General features: G+C 39.1%; 1 protein-coding gene across 3 annotated transcripts; it reads left to right on the top strand.

The window, feature by feature from the left end:
• Positions 1-304: 304 nt before the first annotated feature.
• On the top strand, positions 305-20,923 carry abcb11b (ATP-binding cassette, sub-family B (MDR/TAP), member 11b). Of its 3 annotated transcripts, XM_072660893.1 has the most exons (28): positions 305-380; positions 481-499; positions 1,742-1,771; positions 1,851-1,908; positions 3,121-3,365; positions 4,409-4,496; positions 4,629-4,762; positions 4,899-5,070; positions 5,540-5,664; positions 8,411-8,585; positions 8,692-8,805; positions 9,259-9,369; positions 9,646-9,771; positions 10,167-10,370; positions 10,528-10,698; positions 11,470-11,671; positions 11,787-11,865; positions 12,909-13,023; positions 13,432-13,605; positions 13,718-13,822; positions 14,473-14,634; positions 14,719-14,922; positions 16,238-16,479; positions 16,617-16,773; positions 16,922-17,119; positions 17,870-18,076; positions 19,560-19,706; positions 20,658-20,923. In XM_072660893.1, exons 1-28 carry the CDS (start codon positions 305-307, stop codon positions 20,856-20,858), a joined length of 4,041 nt encoding a protein of 1,346 aa, XP_072516994.1. In that variant the 3' UTR covers positions 20,859-20,923. The 3 variants fall into 3 exon arrangements, with proteins under 3 accessions (XP_072516994.1, XP_072516996.1, XP_072516995.1); XM_072660895.1 differs by lacking the exon at positions 481-499 and having other exon boundaries at positions 305-366; positions 11,796-11,865; positions 13,456-13,605; XM_072660894.1 differs by lacking the exon at positions 1,742-1,771 and having other exon boundaries at positions 12,909-12,988; positions 13,412-13,605.
• The last annotated feature ends 6,942 nt before the right edge of the window (positions 20,924-27,865 follow it).

The raw sequence follows: 27,865 nt of genomic DNA, 5'->3' as shown, positions 1-27,865 counted from the left end.
TATCTCAGCAGTGTTTGCATTTGGTGGTCATTCACCCTGCTAGCAGCACAAACCTGGAGGACACTTACCCTGGAAAGCCAGACCAACCACATGGTCCACCACTACACATGCACACAGGTATTTACCCAAACTCTGCACTGGTCAGTTCTGCTTCACTCTAGCACCTGAACACTCTGATTGTACAGACAGAAGATGACTGAATGGTTTCCCTAGGAAAGTCTATTAGTGCAGACTGATCCTGAGGTTGGATTACCTGACATTTGTTTCTTTGAGCTAGTTGAATTGATCTGTAGGAGGAAACACAATGCCAGGGTCCGTGAAGCTACGCAGCATCAAGAAGTTCGGACAGGAGAATGGTTCCTACGAGTTTTCAGATGATGGTGAGTATGGTGTGGGGAGTGGATATTTAATTTTACAATCATAATATTCAGTGCATATGTTCAGTCTATAATGTTAATAATTTACTGATTCAAATTTCAGAGGCAAATGCAGATTACATGTAAGTAGACCCTTTTAACTTTGCAACTCTAACATTGTGGGTTGAGAGTATTCTGCGTAAACCCTTTCTTTTCTATTTTAGCCTGTTTATATCTAATAACTACGTTTAGGGTGATGGACTTGTTGTGATTGCTACAAAGTGATGTACTTGTTGTGATTGCTATTAAGTGATGTCATTTTGGCATCTATCAGGACCTGTTAGTTCTTTTTAATTATTATTCATTTCTCAAAAATATCCCAAAAGATGGAATTTTAAAAGATTCTTCCATTCTTCCAAAATTCTTCCATTCCAAGAAGAATTGATCAATGTGAAAAATATCTTCAGAATTGCTCTTCTTGCAGGTTCTGATATCACCACAACCAGAATACAATGACAGTTTCATCTCTTTTTCTTATTAATTTAAAGGAAAATATGTAATCAATAAGCTAACAAGTATTGTTTAAATCGAAAGTTTTAACATTTAATAAAGCTTTTAATATTAACACATTGTTGTTTTGTAGTCTAAATCTGGTCTAAAAAAATAGCTGAATTTAATGTTGGTTACAAAATTAGCTGTTGAATTACTGTGAAAGTGTCTACAGTACCTAGGAAATTGTTATATTAATCTTTATATTAGTAAAGATTATTAGCATTGTATGCTCTCACAGTTTGAAGTACTTAATAATTACAATCCATGTTAAAAAGCTGAAAACCATTAGTTGAAAGCTGTACAACTGAGAAATTGGAATGTCCAGAATGCTGAACACAGCTGTAAACTCCATAATAACAGAGAAACTGCCATAAACATCAATAATTAAGTTAGAATAAGATTAATATTCACTATACCTTGCAGTCTAAAAGTGGCGCAAAACTGGACAATAATAATTGTAAATAGATAATGTATTACCCAAGACATAATTACTTCTTTTAGTTTGAAATATTGTACAGGTTATTATTGTACATACTACTAACAAAATAAATAAGATGACGAGTGATTCCAAACTTCTGAACAGCAGTGTATTTAATTCCCTGCCATTCAGAAGCATTGAGCAGAAATAAATGCCAATTGCTTGCTTCCATAAAATTGTTTCTGATTTTAAATGTGATTATTGGTTAATACATGTGTCGTCTACTTGTTTTTGTTGTTTAAGCCATCACCTAATTGCATTGTGGTAGACTTAAATGAATTAAAGGAGAATTAAGGTAATCCAATCTAATGTTACATAATCAAAACTCTAGTTTCTCGTTTATGTCTCGTCACAGGACAGTCACATCTTCCAACAAGGACAAGAAGTAAGTTTACCTTTTCTTTAATGTTGGCCATCAAGTTGTCGTCTTGTCTGTTAGACCTGAACTACCCCTTTTTTCACAGGTCCAAGGCAGGCAAGAAGAAGGAGGAACCTGCCCTCCGCATTGGGTTCTTTCAGCTGGTAACATTATATAACATATAACATTATAGTCATATTTTATAACTCTAAAATAATGAAAAAGATTGGGACGACCACATTTCTGGGACCTTTACTTTATTTTTACTTTGTTGGTTTGCTACTATTTGAGTTGCTCATGGTTTGGATGTATATATAGTATATTGTAGCTCTTCATTGCACAGTTTAACCCTTACCTTAAATGTACTCTACTGTCCAAGACGTGTTTGGTGTCTGAAATTTGCTTCTTTGGTCTGGACCTACAAGTCTAATATGGTAACTGCCTATAATGCTAGTTAAAATGCTTGGTTTTCATGCGATCTGCATTGTAACCTGATAAGATGATGAAAATGTGGCTGAGGCTGTTATCCAGAGCTTCTTACATTTTAATCATGTTAAACTGGAAGACAAATGTACAGTAAAAGTCTTGTCCCAGGACTCGTATTAGTGTAGCGCAGTGTGTTATAACTGACTGGAACACTTGGTAGTCAAATGAACCTCCAGTTAATCAGATTAAGCCATCACTGTCATGAAGCTAGAACATGTTGATGCAATGAAATGTACGGGTGCTATGTTTAAGCTAACAGGCTCAACCTGAAGGCCCACACACTCAAAGAAACTTACTTTAAGAACTGAACTGATGGAGCAGTGATGCTTCTGTTAAATGACAGCAGGCTAAGGGTTAGTCTAAGGATTTCCCACAATAGCAGGAGGAGGCAGCATCACTGTGTTAGGAGGGGTTTCGGTTGTTGAGTGTAGAGACGGATGAACTTACACTGGTGTGACATGTAGCTAAAATGCATCTTAGGCCCTGTCCTGAAGTGGGCTAAAAGACTGGATTTGACTCTGTCTCACCTGCATTTTAATGGGATAAGCCCTGTCCAGATATAATCCTGATACTGGAAACACGTGAAATGACCAAAAATACATAGACTTTCAATTACTTGCTACAATTGCTTGTTAGCTACATTAGCTTAATGGCTACAGCACAAAGATAAAACAGCAAACCTCAGACACCGAACATGTCTTGGCTGACTGATTACATTAGCTTGAATAGGTATAGCCAGGTGCTAAAAAGAAAAAACCATAAACACTGACTATAGCCAATGTCTGGAAGGCCAAGCCTAGTATAAAGTCACCTAATATCTAAGCACCACAGCTAGGACCTGCTATTTCTGGAGTTAATTCTAATATGCATGTTTTTTTTTTCTTGCCCAGTTTCGGTTTGCTACCTGTCGAGAAGTGTGTATGATGATCGGCGGCAGTGTGTGCGCAGTGGTGCACGGTTCAGCTCAGCCGCTGATGCTGCTTGTGTTTGGGTTGCTGACTGACACTTTCATTGAGTATGACATTGAGTTGAACGAGCTCAGAGACCCAGCGAAACACTGTGCCAACAATACTATCCAATGGCGAAACCTCACAGCTGAGGAAAACCTTGAGCTCAACATGACCAGATCGTGCGGGTAACCCAGCAAATCACTGTCATCTCTTTTTTTATGTAAACTGCAAGTGAATGACTTTTTTTGAACCAGTTCTTTTCAGTAAGTGAAATTAACCAGTTTAATGAGCCCAGGGCTCTGTTCACACCTGCCATTAGCCGACAGCTTGGGTGATCTGATTTGAAGTGGACATTTCTAAGAGAACGGCTGTGAACATTGTCTAATGTGCCTTGGTATGCTGTGATTCTAATCGCTGTCCTCTTGTGATCAGATCCTTTGAAGCAGATTCTTTTTTTGAAACATGTTTGTAACATATACATGATGTTTATTTTCAATTTTATATTTTTCCTAAAACCTTAATAAAACATAATATTCAGTTGTATAAAAAGGATTGATGTCATATAATCTACAAAGACACACATCTGCACATTTTAATGTATCTGCCACTGTTATTATTATTATTATTATTATTATTATTAATATTACCACCATTAATCATCATTACTCTCAGTACTCTTTCCATTACTGTTATGATTATATTATGTTATACTATATCATGATTATTTTAATGATTATTATAATATTATGATTTGTTCGCACACCTGAGCAGTAGAACATATTTATAATAATTTATAAATAGTTCAGACCAGAGGAGGATAGGTCCCCCTTGTGAGTCTGGGTTCCTCCCAAGGTATCTTTCTCCAGCTATGAGGGGGTTTTACCTGCCACTGTTGACTCACTGGGGGTCTTGCTCACTGGGGGTCTTGGGTTTTAATGTCTTTATGTTGTTGATTTCTTGTCTTCTTACTGATTCTGTAAAGCTGTTTTGTGAAAACGCCAGTTGTAAAAAAAATGCTATTTGATACATTTCTATTTTTTTTTATTTTGATGAACCACATTAACACTCTTTTACCTTGTTTATTCATGCGTTTACATTTTAATAGCATGATGTTGGCACTTCTTAATTTATAGCTTTGCACTATGTGTTGCTCATATTAATATCGCACTCTCACTGAAGGCATTGGCTGCAGACAAACTGACAATAATATCATTTCCATCTCTTCTAGGAAATTAGATATAGAGTATGAGATGACCAATTTTGCGTACTACTATGTTGGCATTGGAAGCGCTGTCTTCATACTAGGATATTTACAAGTGAGTGACCGATGCATTACCACTGTTTGTGACTGTATTGGATTTGGCCTGGAGTTATATCATTTTACTTACCATTTAAAACAATGCGAAAAGTGGAAATCTGAGATGGAATTTTTGGTGGCTTCTGGTCAGATCTCCCTGTGGGTGACGTCCGCTGCTCGACAAATTCAGATCATTCGCAGGCTGTACTTTAGCAAGGTGATGAGGATGGAGATCGGTTGGTTCGACTGTAACTCTGTCGGAGAGCTCAATACACGCATGTCTGAGTAAGATGAGCATTTCTATACACACTCACACACACACACACACACACACACACACACATACAAATAAAGACACACATTAACATTAACATGATTTAGAGGACTGTTCTGTTATATGTCTGTATGACCTGCTCCCCAGTGACATCAACAAGATAAATGATGCCATAGCAGACCAAGTGAGCATCTTCATCCAGCGCTTCACCACCTTTGTCTGTGGCTTTCTCATGGGCTTCGTGAGGGGCTGGAAGCTAACGCTGGTCATCATTTCGGTATCTCCGCTCATTGGAGTGGGTGCAGCCCTCATGGCTTTGGTGAGACCTGGTTTTTGGAATGCACCCACAGATGCACAGACACAGCCTGTCCAGTCCCTGTAGTCTTCCCTGTAGAGCAGATAAACAATAACCTGAAGGCATCAAGCTAACTGAGAGGGGTATAAAGTGGAACCGTGTTCTCTGGAATTACGGTGCTCCATCCAGTATTTTTGGGATGAGTTGGGGAGGTGGGGATGAGGTGAGGTGGTAATCACCCAACATCCTGACCTCACTAACACTCTTGTCATTAAATGGCAATGAAATTCTCACATCAATGCTCCAAAATCTAGTAGAAAGCCTTCCCTGGACAGTAAAGTTGAATGAGCAGGTGTCCCAATACTTATAGTGTATATGTTTTAAAATACTAATCTAACACTTTCAACCTGTGTTTTTTGGCTTTTGGATGATACTGTATGCTGACCAGTTTTCATTGTAAAACATTCTCCTGTTACCTTGTGCTGTTTTGCAGTTTGTGGCTAAGCTGACGGGTCGAGAGCTGCAAGCCTATGCCAAAGCAGGCGCTGTTGCAGATGAGGTCCTGTCCTCCATCCGAACTGTGGCAGCCTTTGGAGGAGAGAAGAAAGAAGTGGAGAGGTGAGTTTGACGACCTCTTTAGAGCTGATCTTTATTACTAGACGTAGCAGGAACACGTCAGGCTGGCTGTGTACCTGGCTGTGTATCAGAAAATTATATACATCAACTAATTTAGTAATATCTGAATTTAGAGTATCTGAAATAATAGTTATCATTAAATATGAGATAAAACTGTTGTACCACAGAAAATTAAATGAGATAAATTATATTAATTGTGCAAATGCCCTGAAAAAGGGCACTTTGCATTTACATAATTTAAATATGAAAAAAAATAAAAATAATCAAAGCTACTTAAAGAAAGTGATTGTGTTGACGTAACAGATTTGTAATGGAATAAAATGTCAATCAAATTTTTCCAGAATTCCAACAGTACAGAGGCATGAGGCAAGAGTGGTATGGTCTACATTTACAATGTACAAAAGTGCTTCACTGTTTACTCAGAAAATATCCTTAGCTAGTTTGTGTCGGCTAGGATCCAAAAGATGCCTCTAAACTTAGATATTACTAAATAAAAAAGTCAATATGGAGACTACAATTCTCGACACTACACTTCACCCAAGAACTCTTGGAAGAGGTGGGTCTTCAGTTCATGTTTGAAGACATTGAGCAACTCTGCTGTTTGGACACCCAGGGGAAGTTTGTTCCACCACTTCGGTGCCAAGACAGAAAAAAGTCTGGATGCTTGTCTTAAAGGATGGCGAGCTCTCTTAAACAGCCGAGCTGTACTTAAAGCTTGAAGGGCTTCTGGTGCAGATTGGCTTTTGACCATCGGCATCAAATATGGAGGGGCTGGTCCATTTTTGGCTTTGTAGGCAGCGTCAGGGTTTTGAGTCTGATGCGGGAAGCAGCTACAGGAAGCCAGTGAAGAGAGCGCAGCAGAATAGTTACATTGCTGAACTTTAAACATTATACAGACAACCCGTGCCGCTGCATTCTGGATCAGTTGCAGGGGCCTGATGGTGTGCAAAGGAAGACCTGCCAGAAGGGAGATTTACCACTGAGATCGAGAGTTTAGTATGTGGTATTCTGTATAAGTAAGCCACTGAACAGTGAATGTAAAACAGGGTAACATGTTGTACTCTTGGGATTAACACAGGGGTTTTATATTTATGATCTCTCTCTGTCTTTTCTTAAACCCTGTTAAAACATTTTGAAAAAGTCAATTTAAGTGCATTTCAATTGTTGTAAAGTTTCCTCGTTGATTTTGCTTTGCATTGTCAAGTAGGTACTTTAGGGACCTTTAGGTGGGTACTCAAGTAAATACTTCAAAGTATTTATTTGAGTTAATACACCCAGTTAATGTCTCTTCTCATATGAAATATTTTAAAAATGGAACTGGCAAATGTTCAAATCTACATGTAAATATCATAAGCTGAACATTTTTGACTTTTAATATATATCTAACAACATTAGGCTATTAAATGGCACTGTTGTATACTTGTATTTCACATACAGAGAAGAAGAAAGTGAACTGAAGAAGTTGTTTAATTTGTCTGTGCAGGAGATCTTAGTTCACAGTACATTCTGCAGTCAGCTCAGCTCCAAGCTCCCCCCAAGTTCTCTCCAGTGTCATGTCTAAGTACACAGCGTTATAATTGGTTTACAGCTTTAGGGAGGGGCAATGTGTGAATTCTTTGAATAGATGGTCAATCTTTAGGACTTTTACGATCCAGGCAGTTGCAACAGGCCATATCTGACTGACCCTGAAGCTTCTGACCCTTTAACCTCTAGGCTATCTGCTTCTCCAGGAGGTTTGCATTCCTACACCTAATCACCATCAGATCATACTACATTTTCACACGCTAACCAATGTAATATTCAACAGTACATAATTCACTGTTTTACAAATATTTAAATCAGGTCAATTTAAAATAATGGGGTCACTGATTGCACAGCATTTTTTTTTTACTTGAGTTACAACAGTGGTCAACAGTGTAGTGTTTCAGCACTGTAAAAATGGCTTGTCAGTTGTCAAACTAAAATGATTTCATATGGTAACAAAGCAACTAGCTTTAATTAAGTCAATTACACATGGTGAATGAATCACTAGTTAATTCAATATATTCATGTGAATTGAAAAAAAAAATAGATCAATATCTTAAGATATTGAATTTCCTTTCTAGATAGATTAGCTAGATTTATAGTTAGATAGATGCACCACCCTTCAGAGTTGCATACACCTCTCATTGCTGTCATGCAAAAACCTTGTACCATCTCCATCTGTTCCAACCAAGAGAGGAAACAATCTTTCAAGTCATTTTGGAGCATTTTGGTTGATTCATTCTTTAAATTGTAATACAATATTAATAGGACAACTGCCAGATTTACATTATGCCAAAGATACAAGTTTTTATTTTCCTTGACAGTGACAATATACATAATTGAAACACTCTGTTCTTAAAATTTTTACTGTAATTATCTAATTACAGACCAAGAGGCCACCCTGCTTTTATCTTGTAGCTCTATTGAGGTACAATTAACATGTGTGTAGCTCCAGTTCAGCTGAGGTAGCCCCGGCTTTTGCTTGAGCTCCCCTTTTGCTGGACGGGTTCACATAGAAACCTGTATTCCCACAATATGATATAACAGAGTCGAGATAGTTATGGATCAGTTTACGCTGTTGGACTTGGCCTGTTTTTACAGCCCTGTTATGGTTATGCTGGATTATCTTTTGAATGAAGAGACAATAGACTACTTCTGTAACAACAGACCCATCATCCCTCTCTCTCACTCTCCATTCTTTAAGGTATGACCATAATCTGATCTCCGCTCAACGCTGGGGTGTTAGGAAAGGTCTAATCATGGGATTCTTCACCGGCTACATGTGGTTCATTATATTTCTATGTTACGCCCTGGCCTTTTGGTACGGCTCCAGTTTAGTGGTTGACACACTGGAGTATAGCCCTGGAACACTGCTTCAGGTAACATACACACACACACACACACACATATATACTGAGCAATTTTGTTTTTACAAAGCCATGCACTTACAAATGCTCGTACTACTGCTGTGTGTCATTGCACCAGGTGTTTTTCGGGGTGCTGATTGCAGCGCTGAACCTGGGGCAGGCGTCCCCGTGTCTGGAGGCTTTTGCATCGGGCCGAGGTGCTGCCACCACCATCTTTGAGACTATTGACCGCGTGAGTCTGTCAGTATATGGACAATAATACAGTTTTTCTTGTTGGTTCCTTGTGCTGGAACTTATGATGCAAATTTATAGCTGAAAAGAAGCAACTTAACAGCCAACTGGCCTTTACCTTTGAGTCTCTTAAATCTAGGAATACTATTCATTAAAAGGTGTTGACATATGTGCATTGAACCAAAGCTTACAATCTGCATTTTGATCCAGTTCAAATCCAGTCCGGTGGACGTCTGAGCCAAAACAAGACAAGAATTGGGCTGCTTTCCATTTGCATTCGCACTGCATGATGTGCACCTGTCATTTGTATACTGTATGTGTAAAAAAAGTGTCATTCAAGGGTTTTGTCAAAATATTAAATGCACAAAAAGTCAGACTGCCAGTGAAACATTTCCACTCAAACATTTCCACTCATCTGGGAGCATGCTAAGAGCGAGGCCTGTCTTCTTTGTAGGAGCCAGAGATAGACTGCCTGTCAGAGGCTGGTTACAAGCTGGACAGGGTGAGGGGAGATTTGGAGTATCACAATGTGACCTTTCACTACCCCTCCAGGCCTGAAGTGAAGGTAAAAGCTTTTTCAGCATCATCACCATTGCCAAGATCTGTATGGCTATCTAGTGCTCTGTGTTAACCCCTATAACTCTCAGAAGCTGTAGATGCTCACTCTATTAACAACATAACTTTTGTATTAACTGAATACTAGTCATCAAATGATTCATAGTAGTTGAGTTAAAATGATCAAGATTAATCACATAATAATAATGCTGATGTTCAAGTCATCAAGTATTTCAACCATAGTAATGTTGGTTGAAGCTGCATAACAGCATGTTACCTCTCACAGATCCTGGACCAGCTGAACCTCCAGGTGAAGTCTGGGGAGACCACAGCATTCGTGGGGCCAAGTGGTGCAGGGAAAAGCACGGCCATACAGCTCATCCAGCGCTTCTATGACCCCAAGGAGGGCATGGTAAGAGAAAAGAAGTAATATGAGGGGTAATATGAGCACATAAAGACTATTTAGACAACTTGGTGGCAGCAGTTTGGTAAAGGCCCTTCCCTATTCCCATAAGATCGTGACCCTGTGCACAAACTAAAGTCCGTAAAGACATTGTTTGACGTGGTAAGGACGAAGACCGGTAGCTTACACAGATCCCTATTCAACACCTTAAGGAAAAATTGAAATGCTGATTGCGAGCTAGGCCTAATACATACATAACAGCTGATTTCATAAATGCTCTTTTGACTTTTCAGTCTTGTAGAAAGCCTTTCCAGAAAGCTAGAGGCTGTTAAAGGGGATGCAACTCTATGTTAATGCCCCTAGTTTAATTAATAAATGTTGATTTCTGAAAAATTGGTTTCCAGGTTACTCTGGACGGTCATGATATTCGTGGCCTGAATATCCAGTGGCTTCGCTCACTCATCGGCATTGTGGAGCAGGAGCCAGTCCTGTTCGCCACCACCATCGCTGAGAATATTCGCTACGGACGCCCTGGAGTGTCACATGAAGACATTGTCAAAGCAGCAAAAGAGGCAAACGCCTACAACTTTATCATGGATTTACCACAGGTAGGCTGTAATCTGACTACAATGCATATATCTCTCTTAACTTCTCCCATATTTCACTCACAGAATGCAGCAGCACCCTCAATGCTAGGAAGCTGATTGTCCTTTTGTAAGAAGATCCAATTCGGGGAAGATGAAGTGGGTTTTTTTGGGATTTCAGAAATTTGACACGCTGGTTGGTGAGGGTGGTGGACAGATGAGTGGTGGCCAGAAGCAGCGGATTGCAATTGCGCGAGCATTGGTGCGGAATCCGAGGATCCTTCTGCTGGACATGGCTACCTCAGCATTGGACAATGAGAGTGAAGCTGTTGTTCAAGAGGCTCTAGACAAGGTCAGCTTTGGCCCAAAATGACATCTGAAAATATGTTAACATCCCCGACAGAGGTTAGGTAATGAATGTGTTGTTTACCCAAATCATAATATACTGGGGAAAAACATAATGTGTATAAAGGATATTGCAGACAAATCTCTTTCAAATTGTTTTACTTGTTAACAAGTTTTTCACTTATTTTCACTTAGAAAATAATTTTCTATTGGATAATTTTATATATAACATCAACTCTCGGGTGGGCAAAATCTGTGGGCCACACTTAGGGGCAGGCCTAAATTAGATACTTCTAAATAAAAAAAGTTTTGAAAATATGGTAAAGCCGGTTGAGTCATCCAGATCAGACAAAAACCTGTTTAATATAATAAAATACTATTTAATGCTAATTTATACATTCAAATTTTTATTTTTTTATTATAAATTTTTAATGGGAGTCAATGTAAATTAATTTTATTCCACATAAGTTTGGAGCATTTTTAATAATTAATCAAGGCAAATTTCAGGACACGATATAAAGAAAACTTCATGCCAAATTCACAATATGTCAAAAAGTAAAAAATAGCAAAAATGGAGATACAAGATTTTTGTCAGACACCGGCAATTTGTGTATGTTTTTATTTTTATTTTCCAATATATTCAATTACATTAATAAATAAAATAATCAACTGTATTAATAAATAAACTGTAAATTAGAAAATCAGCTACACATGATTTGACCAGGTGTCCCCAAACTCCACACAAATTAACGGACACTTGTGTGTGTCTCTGTTGAAGGTCAGATTGGGTCGTACCACCATCTCTATTGCCCACCGTTTATCGACGATTAAGAACGCTGATGTTATTGTGGGGTTTGAGCACGGACGGGCTGTGGAGAGAGGCAAACATGACGAGCTACTGGACAGAAAAGGTGTTTACTTCACCCTAGTGACCCTCCAAAGCCAAGGAGACAAAGCCCTCAACAAGAAAGCCCAGCAGAGTAGGTCATACACCTTCAGTACACAAATACACACACACACACACACACACACAATGGATCACCAACTGTTTATGTTATTAAGCATTTAACAGTCATCTTTGGGTTTTGTCCTCAGTGGCAGAAGAGGCATGTGCAGATCCTGATGCAGAGAGGAAGAGTCTGTCTCGAGCAGGAAGCTATCGAGCAAGCCTGAGGTTAAAAAACTTTAAATACTACAAAAACTTCTTATTCACAAAAATATTCAACCCATTTATTTAATACTTTAGCAATTACAGCTGCAAGGCTTCCTGGCTACCACGCCACCTCATCATCAACCCCCCAACTCATCTCAAAAGTATTGGATGATGCACCATCATTCCAGAGAACACAAACACGCGCCTCTTCCATGTACTCTCTCAACTCGTCAATACTTCTCTACAGGGACTAAATAAGCTGTGCATGTGCATTTGCACATTAGTGTCAGCAATGGGGGCAACTTAAAGTAGTGGACATATTTGGAGTTCAGAAACTGAATTTTGGGAGTAGGAACATGCCTGAAGTCCATAAATTCTGTCTCTACCTTGTCCATGTCTCTATGATAAGTCTACGCAACCCTCATAACCCTGACATCTATCATTCCTGGCTCCACACATCAGAAGAGGACTTGGCTTCCTACCACAAAGCAAGAGCCACTTGAACTCCAAGCCAAAATATCCCCTCCTTTCTCACAGTACTTTCTTAAATCATCATAAGATGAAGACTATTCGATCTAGCAAATTTAGCATCACTGCTATCAACTGAACATATTGTGTGGAACTGGCCATATAAGGGTGGCCAATTTAACAAAATGGTATTATTATGTTGTTAAAATATGCCTAAATAATGCATTGTTCTGTGGATGTTTTGCTGGAGTGAGCATAGGGGTTAGCAATATGGCATTGTTTTATCATTTCCATGATCAGTTTCATCACAATATACCTGTCTGAGCATACTGCACTATTACACTGTTATAACCAGCATATATAGCAAGTTGTTTTGGTACTGCTTTGTGTGTAGTTGCCGATTATGTGTATAAGGGGTTAAAGGTGGGCAAGATTATGGTATTTTAATGTGGGACTACTGGTGCTGTTTTGTTTGTTCCAATTTATGAAACCTCAGAAACATTAAATATAGAACTAATATATATTGTGCACCGTGATCTTGAAGTGTTGATTTAGTGATAAATAATTTTAATCTCTGGTTGGTTATCTCTCTGCAGGGCTTCTGTTCATCGGAGGTCTCGGTCACAGTTGTCCAGTGTTATCCCAGAGTCCTCAGTACCAATAGCTGGAGAACTGGGTCCGAGTTCGTACTCTGAGTCCTACATTTCCAAGGTCAGATATCATAACATATTTAAGTATATGAAGTGACAGCTCTTTTATGCCTGCATTGTATGGCTAATATCCACATCATTACTGTACATTTCAGTTTGGCATTTTCACATTATAATCCAAATAAGAAGTGCAGTAAGAGTTGCAGTGAGCATTGCAGTGAGCGTTTCAGTGGTAGATCATTGATTTATTTCACATTAAGCCTTCACAGACTTAATAATAATATGAACATGTCTAATAAAAGTAAAATAATAATAATAATAATAATAATAATAATAATTAAAAAAACATCAGCCGGCAATACAATACAAGCTGATTGTCTAATAATAACTTCATTATACAAATTATACATTTCCGTGAGCGCTTTTAACCACAGTTGCAATGAGGCAAGTTGCTGATATGTGTCTACAGGGCATGCTCGCTGAAGAAGAGGAGGAGGAGGAGCAGGTTAAACCGGCTCCTGTGGCTCGTATTTTGAAATACAATGCCCCCGAATGGCCTTACATGGTTTTTGGTTCTATTGGAGCGGCTGTGAACGGGGGAGTGAATCCAGTGTACTCGTTACTCTTCAGCCAAATCCTGGCGGTAAGGACTTTAATCATGGACTGCAGGAAATATGAACGTCTCGCTTAAAACCTGTGTGTCCCTTCACTGTTAATGTAAGAATATAACTATATCACTCGCTTTCCTGTTGTAGACCTTCTCCATGTCTGACCCTCTTGCTCAGAGAGGAGAAATCAATGGAATCTGCATGTTCTTTGTCCTGGTCGGTGTGATCTCCTTTTTCACACAAATGCTACAGGTACTGCTGTCATCCTTCTAATGCAAGCATTCAGCTATGTTAAGTTGCACCCATTGCTGACGCAGATGTGCAAATGCACAGAAACAACTTGTCTAGTTCCTGTAGAGAGTTATTGCCAACAGCACCATAGCTATTGCCATCATGCACCATAGCTAATGCCAGACATGGTCCAGAGGGGTGTAAAGAACGGTGCAGTGTTTTCTGGAAGGATGGTGCTCCATCCGACATTTTAGGGATAAGTTGGGTGGTGATCATCCAACATCCTGACCTTACATATGCTCTTGTCGCTAAATGCAATCAAATCAGTACAGCAACCCTCCAGAATCTAGTAAAAAGCCTTCAAGATAATCTCTTTTTCAATAACCTTATTTTGGAAGAAACAGGTGTGATGCAGATGTCCCATTACTTTTGTCCATATAGTGTACTAAGGCTGACTGTGAGTCAGTCTTGGACAACAGTATTGGGGCACTGTACTATGGATAAGCCACTCAGGACCATGTAAATGTTTCTATAAAAGACAGAATCCACCCACTGGCATCCAGACTGACAGTTTGCAGAAGCCCAACTGAGTAGGCTTCAGTGAGCTGGTTCTCACTCCAGTGTACTTTTCCTTGCTTTCTCCTAACTCTGTTTGTGTCTTCATCTCTCAGGGTTATTCCTTTTCTAAATCTGGGGAGTTGTTGACTCGTAGACTGAGGCGTCTAGGTTTCCAAGCAATGTTAGGCCAGGAAATCGGTTGGTATGATGACCACAGGAACAGCCCTGGCGCCCTGACTACAAGACTAGCCACAGATGCTTCACAAGTCCAGGGAGTAAGTATCATTGCCACTGGATCTTCTACTAAGCCTAGCTGGACCTTCCTGCACGGCTAACTAACTCACTGTTATTCTTTGTAGGCCACAGGCTCGCAGATCGGAATGATTGTGAACTCTCTGACGAACATCGGCGTGGCCATAATCATCTCCTTCTACTTCAGCTGGAAGCTCAGCCTGGTCATTATGTGCTTCTTGCCCTTCCTTGCCCTTTCTGGGGGCTTCCAGGCTAAGATGCTCACTGGCTTTGCAAAGCAGGACAAACAAGCCATGGAGGCAGCTGGGCAGGTAGAGTCTGAAGAAGTTAATTAACATGGGAAACATTTCTAGCAAGTATGAAAAAAATGAACAGAAGTATTTTACATAATTTATTTCGGTAATGTCAGTCGTCTGAATGCCTACTCAATAGCTGATGTTCGTGGGTTTAGACATCAGTATGTCCTACGGTGTTAGAAACTACATTTCATTCTAACACTGTTTGAGCCAAATGTAATGATTTACACATGCAGCTTGCATGACACAAATTGGTATTCATTAGCTTTAATGACTTAATACACTATATGGACATAAGTATTAGGATACCTACACATTACACCTACAGGAGCTTTTATTTAGCTCCCATTCTAAATCCATAGCCAATAATACAGAGTTGGTCGCCTTGCAGCTATGACAGCTTTCTACAAGATTTTTGTGTGTGAGACGTTTTGCCTATTCACCCAGAAGAGCCTTTGTAAGGTCAGAAACTGAGTTTGGATGAGAGGTGTTTGGTGGAGTTGAGGTCAGGGCTCTGTGTAGGCCAGTCAAGTTTCTTCAGCACCAAATTCACCCAACTGTGCCTTTATGTGCACTGGGGCTCGGTCATGTTGGAACAGAAAAGGGCCTTCCCCAAACTTTGTTTCCACAAAGTTGGAAGCATACAATGGTCCAAAATGTCTGGAACTGAGGTGTCTAGGCCAACAACCACATAGCATTATGCAGCCTCCATCAAAGTTTACAGTTGGCACAGTGCAGTCAGGTAGGTAGTAATTTCCTGGCCTTTGCCAAATCCAGAATTATGTTTCCACTGCTCCAGAGTCTAGTGACAGTGTGCTTTACATGTGATGTATGGCTTGCATGCAGCTGCTTGGCCATGGAAACCTATGTCATTATGCTCCCGACGCACAGTTATTGTGCTGATGTTCATGCCAGATGTGATGTGGTGCCTAAACACGTCCACTTTTCAATAATACCACTCTATCTAGGAGGAAAGAAATTTTATTTACTGATTGGTTGCAACGGTGGCATTTAATTACAGTACCAAAAGGGCATAATTAGCCTTGCTCTCCCTGGGTGGCGCTAGTCAACACATGCATCTTAGCTGGCAGTAACAGAAATGATAATTAGTATTCTCCTTCACGTATCAAGTACATGCTAGCCCCCCCACACTGACAGCTCTGTGTAATCGGGAGAAACCTAGGTTGTGGGTGGGAATTGAGTAGATTGGGGGGGGGGGGTGTCTAACAAAATGCTGTCTGACTATATTTCAAATAATGCTGAAATTTCCACCAAGCTATTGATTTCTTATTGAGTCATCCTGCAACTCTCTCTTTGGCACTGATTGCAGATATCTGGCGAAGCCCTGAACAACATCCGTACCATCGCTGGTCTGGGCAAGGAGCGCAGGTTTGTAGAGATGTATGAAGCTCAGCTGGAGGCTCCATACCGTGCTGCCCTGAAGAAGGCAAATGTATACGGTGCCTGTTATGGGTTTGCCCAGTGTGTGGTCTTCATGGCAAACTCGGCATCCTATCGATTTGGTGGATACTTGGTCCGTCACGAGGGTCTCCATTTCAGTTTGGTTTTCAGGTCAGTTGGAGTGTTCCTTTCAGTGGAAGTCGATATTTTGGAGCATATCTATTGGTCTATTCATCATTACAATGAAGCTGCAGTTTGCTGTTAGGTTGAGAAGAGTTTTTATATTTGCTCTCTTTCTCTCATGGTAGGGTCATTTCTGCCATTGTGACCAGTGGAACAGCCCTGGGCAGAGCCTCCTCATACACACCTGATTACGCCAAAGCAAAAATCTCTGCAGCTCGGTTCTTCAGTCTGCTGGACCGCATTCCCAAAATCAGCGTCTACAGCGACAAAGGAGACAAATGGGTGATTATCTAAACTATATAAACTACACATTTCACCAAATAAACAACCAACAAGTCCTAATTAAATTATCTAAATCAGAAGTACAAAAATACAAGGAAAATCTAAACCCTGCACACTAAGCCTTTTCTTTTTCTCCCTGGACTTGTAGGCTGATTTTAGAGGAGATATCGAGTTTATAGACTGTAAGTTCACCTACCCAAGCCGACCAGATATCCAGGTGTTAAACGGACTGTCTGTAAGCGTGAAGCCGGGTCAGACTCTTGCTTTTGTGGGCAGCAGTGGCTGTGGCAAGAGCACCAGTGTCCAGCTGCTTGAGAGGTTTTATGACCCGGACTTTGGAAAAGTGGTGAGAAAACATCAACATGAAGCAGATACATGCACACAGTCCCAGATGCTTGCTGGTCTTTTTCTGGTTTTAGGATTAAACACATGAGTAACTGTACTTTTTTGTTTGTTTGTTTGATTTGAGTTTTAAGAGTATTACAGAAGAAAAACATACTTTTTTATTTAAACCTGTAAAGTACTTACAAAGTTACAAATCTCAATGACTATGTATTGTATTTAATGTATTGTTTTTATTAAGACGTCTAACCAAAATGAAACTGTCCACAAATTATATTAATTAATTTATGTGCAGGACTTATACCACTGATACGCCACCACAGTACAAACCACTGCAGCACCAAACAACACAATAATTACTTAAAAAAATTTAAAATAAAAAAAAGAAGAAAGAATTACAAAAAGAAAAGAAAATTATATAAATGTTTTCTTATATGTAAAGTAATACAGCTTTCTAGGCATGAAATGCCGAACAAAAAAAAATAAAAATAAAATAATTCTGGATGTATCAAATATGATATATGATAGTTTTTACTGTTCAGATGGTCAAATAAACACACCAGTTTTAAAGAATTTTCAATATTTCAGCAATTATTTGATGGTTCCGGATTTAAATGGCAATACTTTTTACTCTCTCTGAAGAATATATTTGGCCTCATATCTTTTTACCTGTGTATCATTTTCAGCATTTTCAATTTTCAATTTCTTTGTTCTTTGTCTTACATCTCGGTTTGTGTTTGCTATTTTTTTTCAGCTTGTAGATGGACGTGAATCCAGCAGCATCAGTGTTCAATTCCTGCGTTCCAAGATTGGAATCGTTTCTCAAGAGCCAATTCTGTTTGACTGCAGCATCTTGGAGAACATCCGTTATGGAGACAATCAGAGGGAGCTTAGCATGGATGATGTCATCTCTGCATCCAAGAAAGCCCAACTCCATGACTTTGTTATGTCACTTCCTGAGGTACTAATATTTGTTTATATGGAGTTATGTAAATAATAAAGGGAGAAGGACCACACCCAAACTCCTCCTCTCCATTCCTACACACACTGTAAAACCACTTCTCTCCCCTCTCTTTCTCGTTATGAAATTTCATAGCCCACCACCAACTAAACTCAGCATCCTATCGATTTGCTGGATATTTGGTCCGTCACAAGGATCTCCATTTCAGTTTGGTTTTCAGGTTTCTAAACTCAGGGTAGCTCAAGAAACTGTGAGAGCATACCACCAATGCACAAAAACCTTGCATCTCCAAAAAAACCTTAACATTCAGTGGAAGTCAATGTTTTCCAGGTCATTTTGTAGCATTTCTATTGGTTTAATCATCATAAACTTTCGACTCAATATAAAGAACAACTAACAGCTTCAACTTATACCAAAAAGTGAAAAAAAAAAAACCACCACCCCTGCAATCTCTGCTTGACACGGGAGGGTTTGGCTTCGGTTCCCGTCAGCTCGAAGCCTCCAGAACTCCAAGCCAAAATGTTCTGTTCCCTCCTTCTTACCTCAGCCAAGCGAGCATTTCTCTAGTCCGCACTTTGCAAACTTACCATATCTGCCTACCTGAGACACTAACTATACTCAAACTATACATTGGACTGTTCTAATACTAAACTAAATGGTCTTTGGAAATCGATAGAGGGGAGCAGGACACAACCTTATGGTTTTTGCTGATGATTTAAAGAAATTGTGAACAAAGTGCAGTGAATGGAAATGTCTGATTTGACGGGCACTGGGCAGCAAGTTGTGACATTCACTAGAAAAGTCTAAACTAATGTGATGTGAAGTGCCAATTAATTCAAAACATTTTTCAACCTAAATGTCTAAAAATATGCAAGAAAATAATTATTGTTTAATTTTTGCATGACTTCTATAGATAAATAGAATAAATAGAATAAATAAATACATTTAAGAGTCCAATTTTAGCAATCTTTTGGCAAGCCATCAACCACGCACCGCGCAGCTTGATTTAGGGTGTCAGTGTATTTTTGCTATCACAACAGTGTAAAAAGTACACTTTGTGCATCTCGAAACGCAAAAGGCAAAAAGCATGTATTAGTCATGGATGTGTTTTGGGCATAACGACCAACAAACCAGTCAGCGTGTCACTCGCTATTCCCTTTAAGAGTCAAGTGCGGTCTGATTTTGGCAGATTGCTTTTTCAATGGCACAAAGCGGGGGTGTACATGCGTCGGGCACACGCCTGTGTTGACAATTCACTGCCATTATGTGGCTTATACACACAAGATTAGTCAAAAACATTTCTAACAATGGGCCTCATTTGCCAGTATCTTTATAATAAATTGACAACATTTCTTAAAAAGATAACAATACAATAGGGGATAGGAGAAGATGGCTAAAAGCACATTTTACATTTTCCCCTTATTAGGATGCATCTTGAGCTGCCCTATGTGAATGACCATTTTTTCGTCTTCTATCTTTGCAGAAGTACAACACTAATGTGGGTTCCCAAGGTTCACAGCTCTCACGTGGTCAAAAGCAGCGCATCGCTATCGCCAGGGCGATCATACGAGACCCCAAAATACTCCTTCTGGATGAGGCAACATCAGCACTGGACACAGAGAGTGAGAAGGTAAGAGTAGAGCAAGGCAGAGAGGCACTCGTGTGTGTTTACCTCCTCTATGTTAAAGCAAACCTAATATCCAAATGCTTAGGATTTTTAACACTGTCCAGCGTAGTCTGCTGTAGTAGGTTCTGTGCAGTACAGCCACGAGCAGCCGGGCTTCAGTTTGTGCTATTGCAGATATGGTTCTTGTGTGTTTTTAATGCCTTCTGACAAGAATGTCAGGTTGGCCAAAGAACCAATCAGATTTAGCAATGTATTTTACGTCACCTACCTCGGAAAATATAATGCTATCCCGCACAGTCAGCCTTTTTGCAACTTTTTTTTGACATACACGGCCATGCCAGCGAGGCTGGAGTTATTCTTTAATTAATTTTCCATTCCACCTTAAGTAGTGCAGAACTTAAAGGAGACAGAATGTAACTGTTGAGGGAAGAGTGTGTTAAAAAATATATTTTTTGTTAAAAAGAATATTATTTATTAAAAAATAATAGTATTTAAATATACCACCAGATTTAACTATGATTAAACTTCATTAATAAATAAATATCCATTAAATGTAACATTGGTAAGCATTTTGTGGCATTAAATCTAGCAGACAGGGGCTGCTCTAAGAGGAAAATGCAGACAAAATGCAGAGCTTATTAATCAAATGATTTTAAAAAGCTGTAAGTTAGAATACACAAACATGTGGGTCCTTATAGGTGTATCCGGTTTGCCAGATATATGATGCTCTATTTACATGTGGGCAGTGCCAGGCTGAAACTAGTAAAGTGTTACCTTTTACAATCCTATATTAACAACAATAATTCATGATTTTATCTGTACTATAGTTTTACAAGAAAAGATTTTTTACTTTTGTAAAATCTTTGATCAAAGTATGGTATCTTTTGCCCGCCTCTAAAACCTCCACCACGCTACCTATTGTGAAGTGTCTGTCTCTTCTTTCCTGTGGAACAGACTGTACAGGAGGCACTTGATAAAGCGAGGGAAGGCCGAACCTGCATCGTCATCGCCCATCGTCTGTCCACCATCCAGAACTCTGACATCATAGCGGTGATGTCACGAGGTTATGTGATTGAGAAAGGCACTCATGATCACCTAATGTCTTTAAAGGGAGCTTATTACAAGCTGGTCACAACTGGAGCACCAATCAGCTAACCGTGTTCCACAGAACAGACCAGCGTCTAATGATTAGGTGGTTAAGTGGTTTATGTACAGCTGTGGCCAGGTACACAATAATAATTGTAATAAGATTTGATAAGATTGCATTGAATCTAAGATAAACCACCACAATGGATTTTAATTTCAGTTTTCAGTCAAGATGTGATTGATGTGTAGACTTTCAGCTTTCATTTACAGGTTTCACAAAATGTGTCCATTTTCCCAGGCTCAAAAGTAATTGGACGAACTAACAATTATAAATACATGAATTATTTTCAATACACTACATTACAGTGAATGCACTAGTACATTAAATTGTACCCATTGCTGACACAGATGTGCAAATGCACACACACACACTGCTTGTCTAGCCCCTGTAGAGAAGTAGTGCCAATAGAATGGGACCAACAAAAGCAGGACAAAGCTTTTTTTTGTTTTGTTTTATATGCTTGATTTCGGTAGAAGCCCAGCTTTTGCTGCAGCCGCCTTCAGTTGATGGTTGTTTGTGGGTCTTTCTGCCTTCAGTTTTGTCTTCAGTAAAAAGCTGCTCAGTTGTGTTAGTCAGAACATTCCATTTCTTTTCCTTAAGAAGCTCCTGGGTTGCCTTCACAGTATTATTTGAGTCATTATCCATCTGTCCTGTCAGTTTTGAAGCATTTGACCGAATCTGAGCAGAAAGTAGAGCTCTATACTCTTCAGAATTCATCCTGCTACTTCTGTCAGCAGCCTTTATTACCTTATCATCAATAAACACCAGTGACCCAGTTCCACTGGCAGCCATACAGGGCCGTGCCATAACAGTGCCTTCACCATGTTTGATAGATGATGTGGAATAAACTCCAGATCACCTTAATTTGACAAAAATAATGAGGGACCAGGCTTCACCTGGTCATGAAACTAATTAGTGGTTAACTGTCCAATTACATTTAAACCTGTGAATCAATGGATTGGTTGTAATTCTTAAACTGTTTATGCAATACTGTTTTATTAAACACCTTTAATGAAAGCGAAGAGATCTACACCTCAGTAACATCATATGGAGCATATCATAAAATGCTAATCCTGAGGCAAAAACTTTAAGAAATTATCAAGTAAATTTCAGATTAGTAGTGAATGTTTATTTACTTAGCACTGTTGTTTATGTTATTATTGAGAATGCATTGTACAGTCCGCTCTCAAAGTTTTAAAGAAATAAAAGCTTGATTTAACATGTTTATCAGTATGACAGCATTGAATAATATTTTATTTACATGACATATATACTATGTTTTTGATGAATATTTTGATGAATAAAAAGGTCCAAAACATGATTTGTTTTGAATTTGAATGGCATGTACTGACTTTTTGCACTGTTTACCTTTGGGGGATGTAGTAAATGATGTTAAAAATAACCCTGAGATTACAGACACCCAACTGTTTATGATTAAAATCATATAGTGTGAACTTGTGTCTTGAACACACAATTCAATAATCAAATATTGGATATTTTTTCATGGTATAAAACAGTTTTCAGGTTAAAATGGCAGATTGCGAGTCTTAGGGAATACAAGACGATTCTGCCTGTTGTAACAGAATAAGAAATGATTGGTTCAGAATCTGCGAGATTAAGAGTTTATGAGCTCTATGTGTACAAATTCTGCTGGCTAACTCTCACTGTGTGTTGGTTTCAAAATGACGCTAAAATGGGTGTGAATTCAGTGGAATTCTCTTGCTCGCAACAAGTTGCTGAAATACCCTTTAAAGCAGTATGATGTAAGAATTGCTGTTTCCTGCTCTTGGGGTCCCCATAACTAGTAAAGTGTTACCTTTTACAATCCTATATTAACAACAATAATTCATGATTTTATCTGTACTATAGTTTTACAAGAAAAGATTTTTTGCTTTTGTAAAATCTTTGATCAAAGTATGGTATCTTTTGCCCGCCTCTAAAACCTCCACCACGCTACCTATTGTGAAGTGAAAACGCCCAGCTGACTCAGAGACCCTCTCTGAAGATTACCGCTGGATTAACAATGACCTTGAATGTCTTTTACAGACTCACTTTGTGTATCTCTCTTTTTGTCTGTCTCTTCTTTCCTGTGGAACAGACTGTACAGGAGGCACTTGATAAAGCGAGGGAAGGCCGAACCTGCATCGTCATCGCCCATCGTCTGTCCACCATCCAGAACTCTGACATCATAGCGGTGATGTCACGAGGTTATGTGATTGAGAAAGGCACTCATGATCACCTAATGTCTTTAAAGGGAGCTTATTACAAGCTGGTCACAACTGGAGCACCAATCAGCTAACCGTGTTCCACAGAACAGACCAGCGTCTAATGATTAGGTGGTTAAGTGGTTTATGTACAGCTGTGGCCAGGTACACAATAATAATTGTTTGATAAGATTTGATAAGATTGCATTGAATCTAAGATAAACCACCACAATGGATTTTAATTTCAGTTTTCAGTCAAGATGTGATTGATGTGTAGACTTTCAGCTTTCATTTACAGGTTTCACAAAATGTGTCCATTTTCCCAGGCTCAAAAGTAATTGGACGAACTAACAATTATAAATACATGAATTATTTTCAATACACTACATTACAGTGAATGCACTAGTACATTAAATTGTACCCATTGCTGACACAGATGTGCAAATGCACACACACACACTGCTTGTCTAGCCCCTGTAGAGAAGTAGTGCTAATAGAATGGGACCAACAAAAGCAGGATAAAGCTTTTTTTTGTTTTGTTTTATATGTTTGATTTCGGTAGAAGCCCAGCTTTTGCTGCAGCCGCCTTCAGTTGATGGTTGTTTGTGGGTCTTTCTGCCTTCAGTTTTGTCTTCAGTAAAAAGCTGCTCAGTTGTGTTAGTCAGAACATTCCATTTCTTTTCCTTAAGAAGCTCCTGGGTTGCCTTCACAGTATTATTTGAGTCATTATCCATCTGTCCTGTCAGTTTTGAAGCATTTGACCGAATCTGAGCAGAAAGTAGAGCTCTATACTCTTCAGAATTCATCCTGCTACTTCTGTCAGCAGCCTTTATTACCTTATCATCAATAAACACCAGTGACCCAGTTCCACTGGCAGCCATACAGGGCCGTGCCATAACAGTGCCTTCACCATGTTTGATAGATGATGTGGAATAAACTCCAGATCACCTTAATTTGACAAAAATAATGAGGGACCAGGCTTCACCTGGTCATGAAACTAATTAGTGGTTAACTGTCCAATTACATTTAAACCTGTGAATCAATGGATTGGTTGTAATTCTTAAACTGTTTATGCAATACTGTTTTATTAAACACCTTTAATGAAAGCGAAGAGATCTACACCTCAGTAACATCATATGGAGCATATCATAAAATGCTAATCCTGAGGCAAAAACTTTAAGAAATTATCAAGTAAATTTCAGATTAGTAGTGAATGTATATTTACTTAGCACTGTTGTTTATGTTATTATTGAGAATGCATTGTACAGTCTGCTCTCAAAGTTTTAAAGAAATAAAAGCTTGATTTAACATGTTTATCAGTATGACAGCATTGAATAATATTTTATTTACATGACATATATACTATGTTTTTGATGAATCTTTTGATGAATAAAAAGGTCCAAAACATGATTTGTTTTGAATTTGAATGGCATGTACTGACTTGTTTACCTTTGGGGGATGTAGTAAATGATGTTAAAAATAACCCTGAGATTACAGACACCAAACTGTTTATGATTAAAATCATATAGTGTGAACTTGTGTCTTGAACACACAATTCAATAATCAAATATTGGATATTTTTTCATGGTATAAAACAGTTTTCAGGTTAAAATGGCAGATTGCGAGTCTTAGGGAATACAAGACGATTCTGCCTGTTGTAACAAAATAAGAAATGATTGGTTCAGAATCAGCGAGATTAAGAGTTTATGAGCTCTATGTGTACAAATTCTGCTGGCTAACTCTCACTGTGTGTTGGTTTCAAAATGGCGCTAAAATGGGTGTGAATTCAGTGGAATTCTCTTGCTCGCAACAAGTTGCTGAAATACCCTTTAAAGCAGTATGATGTAAGAATTGCTGTTTCCTGCTCTTGGGGTCCCCATAAAGTCAGGAAGCGGAATTAACACACTGAGCCACCAGTAAACGAAACACTTTTTACATCAATGTTACAAAGCAATGTTCTATGAACATGACTCCAGTTGTGCAGTGCTATTTTAAGGTAAAAGTGCTACATAGTGTGTCTGTGATTTCTTTTTTTTTTTAACATGAAAATAAGATAAATAGTAAAATAAAATTCACCTATTTATCATTAAAAGAGTAAAACATTTTTACATGCCACATTGTGTTTGTTTTCTCAGTGTGTAAAACTAAGCAAATAAACAGGTCATTAAAATTTGTACAAAAACATTTTACAAGCTATTGCAGACTAATTTTTTTTATTTTTTATTTTGCTATAGGAAAGTTAGAAGGTGTTCTACTTGAAGCAGGAGGTTGGATTTATAAATGTAAATTTGACATGCTTTACTTAGATAATCTAAGTCTATGTTGAATTCCAGAAAATTTAAGTATTAAAATGTCAAAATGTCCTTAAACTTTACCTTAAACAGATGATTTAATTCACTGGCTTACATAAAACCAACAAAGAAACGTGAAGAGCGTGAAGGTTTAATTTACTTTTTTTTTTACCTTCAGGTGAATTGGGGACCTGGTTGTCTCACAAATTTTCAAAACAAGAAAAATGTTTATGACAAACATTGATTGATTTTTGTCCATAATAATATATTATACAATTAATTATTCTTTTCTATTTCAATTTCTATTTTTGCAGTACACAGATTTACCTTTTACATAATACTTGCCCATGAGACCAGCATACCCCTTTAAAAACTTCAGTAAATGGTCAAAGGCAAATATCAGGCTAGTGGTCAGAACTTATACAGCACAGCATTCATTTGAATTATGGGTAGCCGAATGATACAAAAGGAGTCTCGCCCAAAGAAGCCCGTGGGGAAGGCAGTGTTGTTAGCCTCTACACCAACTGAGCTTCTAGTCATTTCTACATCAGCGGTAAAACACAGAACTAAACTGTACTTGTTTGGAAACAAATAGGGTCACTGAGGTACTTTTAGTCAGGGAATTTAATTGTACAACATTGAGATCATTGAGTATCACATTCTTTGAAATCAAATATTTTTACACTGAGTGCTATTGAAAGTCAAGAACATCGCCTGTAAAGTTGCCATTTTAAAGATACAAGGTTTTTGCATGACCATGGCGATATTGTCTACCGTCCCAGGGGTACACAACCGGACACTAAGGACCAGGTTGTACCTTTAGGAGAACCTTTACATTCCTCATTCCTTGTACGGGACCTTTTCTCTGACAAAGAACATATGCTACAGGTCAGACATTAACTCTGCTGGCTGTGGTTTCTTGTTTGCAGCTCAAAATGCTCCCGCTGACGCACAAGCTTTTCTAGCAGTCTACCCGCTTCCTCAAAAAAGGTTTCAGTTGCTCTGATATTTTGGGCAGCCAGGATCCTCGCCACAATGGCACTGATGATACTCTGTGTCTGGCAGGAATTGTGGACCACCCTGTGCCTGACTTTTTTGTTGGGTTCTGTTATTAAGAACCCTGCCTTTACCGGAGGGCCCGGAGAGGTGCTCCTCTCCTTCACGTTGCGCCTTACGTATCCAGTGTATAGTTGGAGGACTCGTCCTAATCCTGTTCTGTAGGAGAGGCGCAGAGACTCGGCAGATCCCTTCGGAACCGACGCCAACCTGATACCGTGGATCCTCATGTGTAGATGAATGGCTGCCCCATTGATCCACTGCTTGATGGCAGCTGTGTTCAAGTGATGGTCAATAGTCATATTCTCATAAAGTTCAATAAGTGCATACTTGAGCTTCTGGTCATAGATCTCGGTCATTTCCGCCATTCCCTCACTGTCATTCACCTTCCAAGGAACTTGTGTCAGATACTCACGGGCAACAGTAGGGATCTCGGAAGAGTAATCAGGTCCAAAAATCCTCCGGTACGGGTCGTTGGTTTGCCCAACAAGAGTCTCCAAAAGGAGTGACAGAGCAAACGCCACAACCCCCACGCCTCCGTAAGATACTTTAGAATTGTGTCCAAAAATGGAGGTCAGGTTGTTATCCAAGACAGCAAGTTGGTCCTTGGAGAGGCGCCGTTGGATGGCAGCATACTGGAAGTTGAGGGCAAAGCTAGAATTCAGAGAGAGATAATTAGACAGCGACCTGTCAAGAGTGATATCAGGAATGATTCCACCAGCCTGGCCAGCCCAGAAAATGCTGTCTATTGTTTCAGGAGAGGGACTGCAAGCATTATTCCCCATACTTTACACTGTCAGGAGTCTCACCCAGCGTGCAAATCATTGAAGGCACCTGTGACAAGTTCTTTCATACAGTCGAAGCCAGAGTTTTTTTGAAACTGCCAAATGGACACAGCTCCAGCTTGTGTGCAGTGTGTCAAAGTGCATAGTTTGCCTTATCCAAATTTAAACAGGGAGGACAAAGTGCACGTTAATTATTAGCTCATTAAAGGAACACTGGTTTTGGTACAACAAAGTGATGACCTGGTCACTTGAGGTCAAATGAGACTGGATGTTACTGGCCTCAAATTCTTGGAGCTCTTCATTCAAGAACTAGTCGTCAGGTCACCTGCGAAAAGAGAAAAGCTGCTTTCTGTGTTTAAAGGCTGGGTCACTCTGCCCAAAAGTAGGGGTCTAATAATGTACAGGTCAGGTCACAGATGATAATCCAGACACTTGTTTTTAGATTAAGGTTTGCGACACCATTCTTGTGCTCCAGCCTTGCTCCGTTCACTCCTCCCAAGAAAAAGTATTTGCCCCCTACAGATTTAGTTTAAATACTTATTCACTTCTGGGTTTCTTTTTAAAAAAGTTCCTTGAATGCAATCTGACCTCCTGTAAAAACACCCTTTACTGGCGCAAGGAACCGTTTAACAAATGTGTTATAATTAGGATCCACACACACACACACACACACACACAC

Source organism: Salminus brasiliensis, chromosome 17, assembly GCF_030463535.1.
Source record: "Salminus brasiliensis chromosome 17, fSalBra1.hap2, whole genome shotgun sequence".
NCBI classification, from domain to species: Eukaryota; Metazoa; Chordata; class Actinopteri; order Characiformes; family Bryconidae; genus Salminus; species Salminus brasiliensis.
This window is presented reverse-complemented; position numbering and strand designations above follow the sequence as displayed.

Excerpts from the sequence above, each read along its gene's own strand:
- abcb11b (XM_072660893.1), top strand. The coding sequence starts at position 305 with ATGCCAGGGTCCGTGAAGCTACGCAGCATCAAGAAGTTCGGACAGGAG. Across the intron at positions 14,635-14,718 it reads ATGCTTCACAAGTCCAGGGA|GCCACAGGCTCGCAGATCGG; the intron begins GTAAGTATCATT and ends TATTCTTTGTAG. Across the intron at positions 18,077-19,559 it reads TTGTTATGTCACTTCCTGAG|AAGTACAACACTAATGTGGG; the intron begins GTACTAATATTT and ends CTATCTTTGCAG.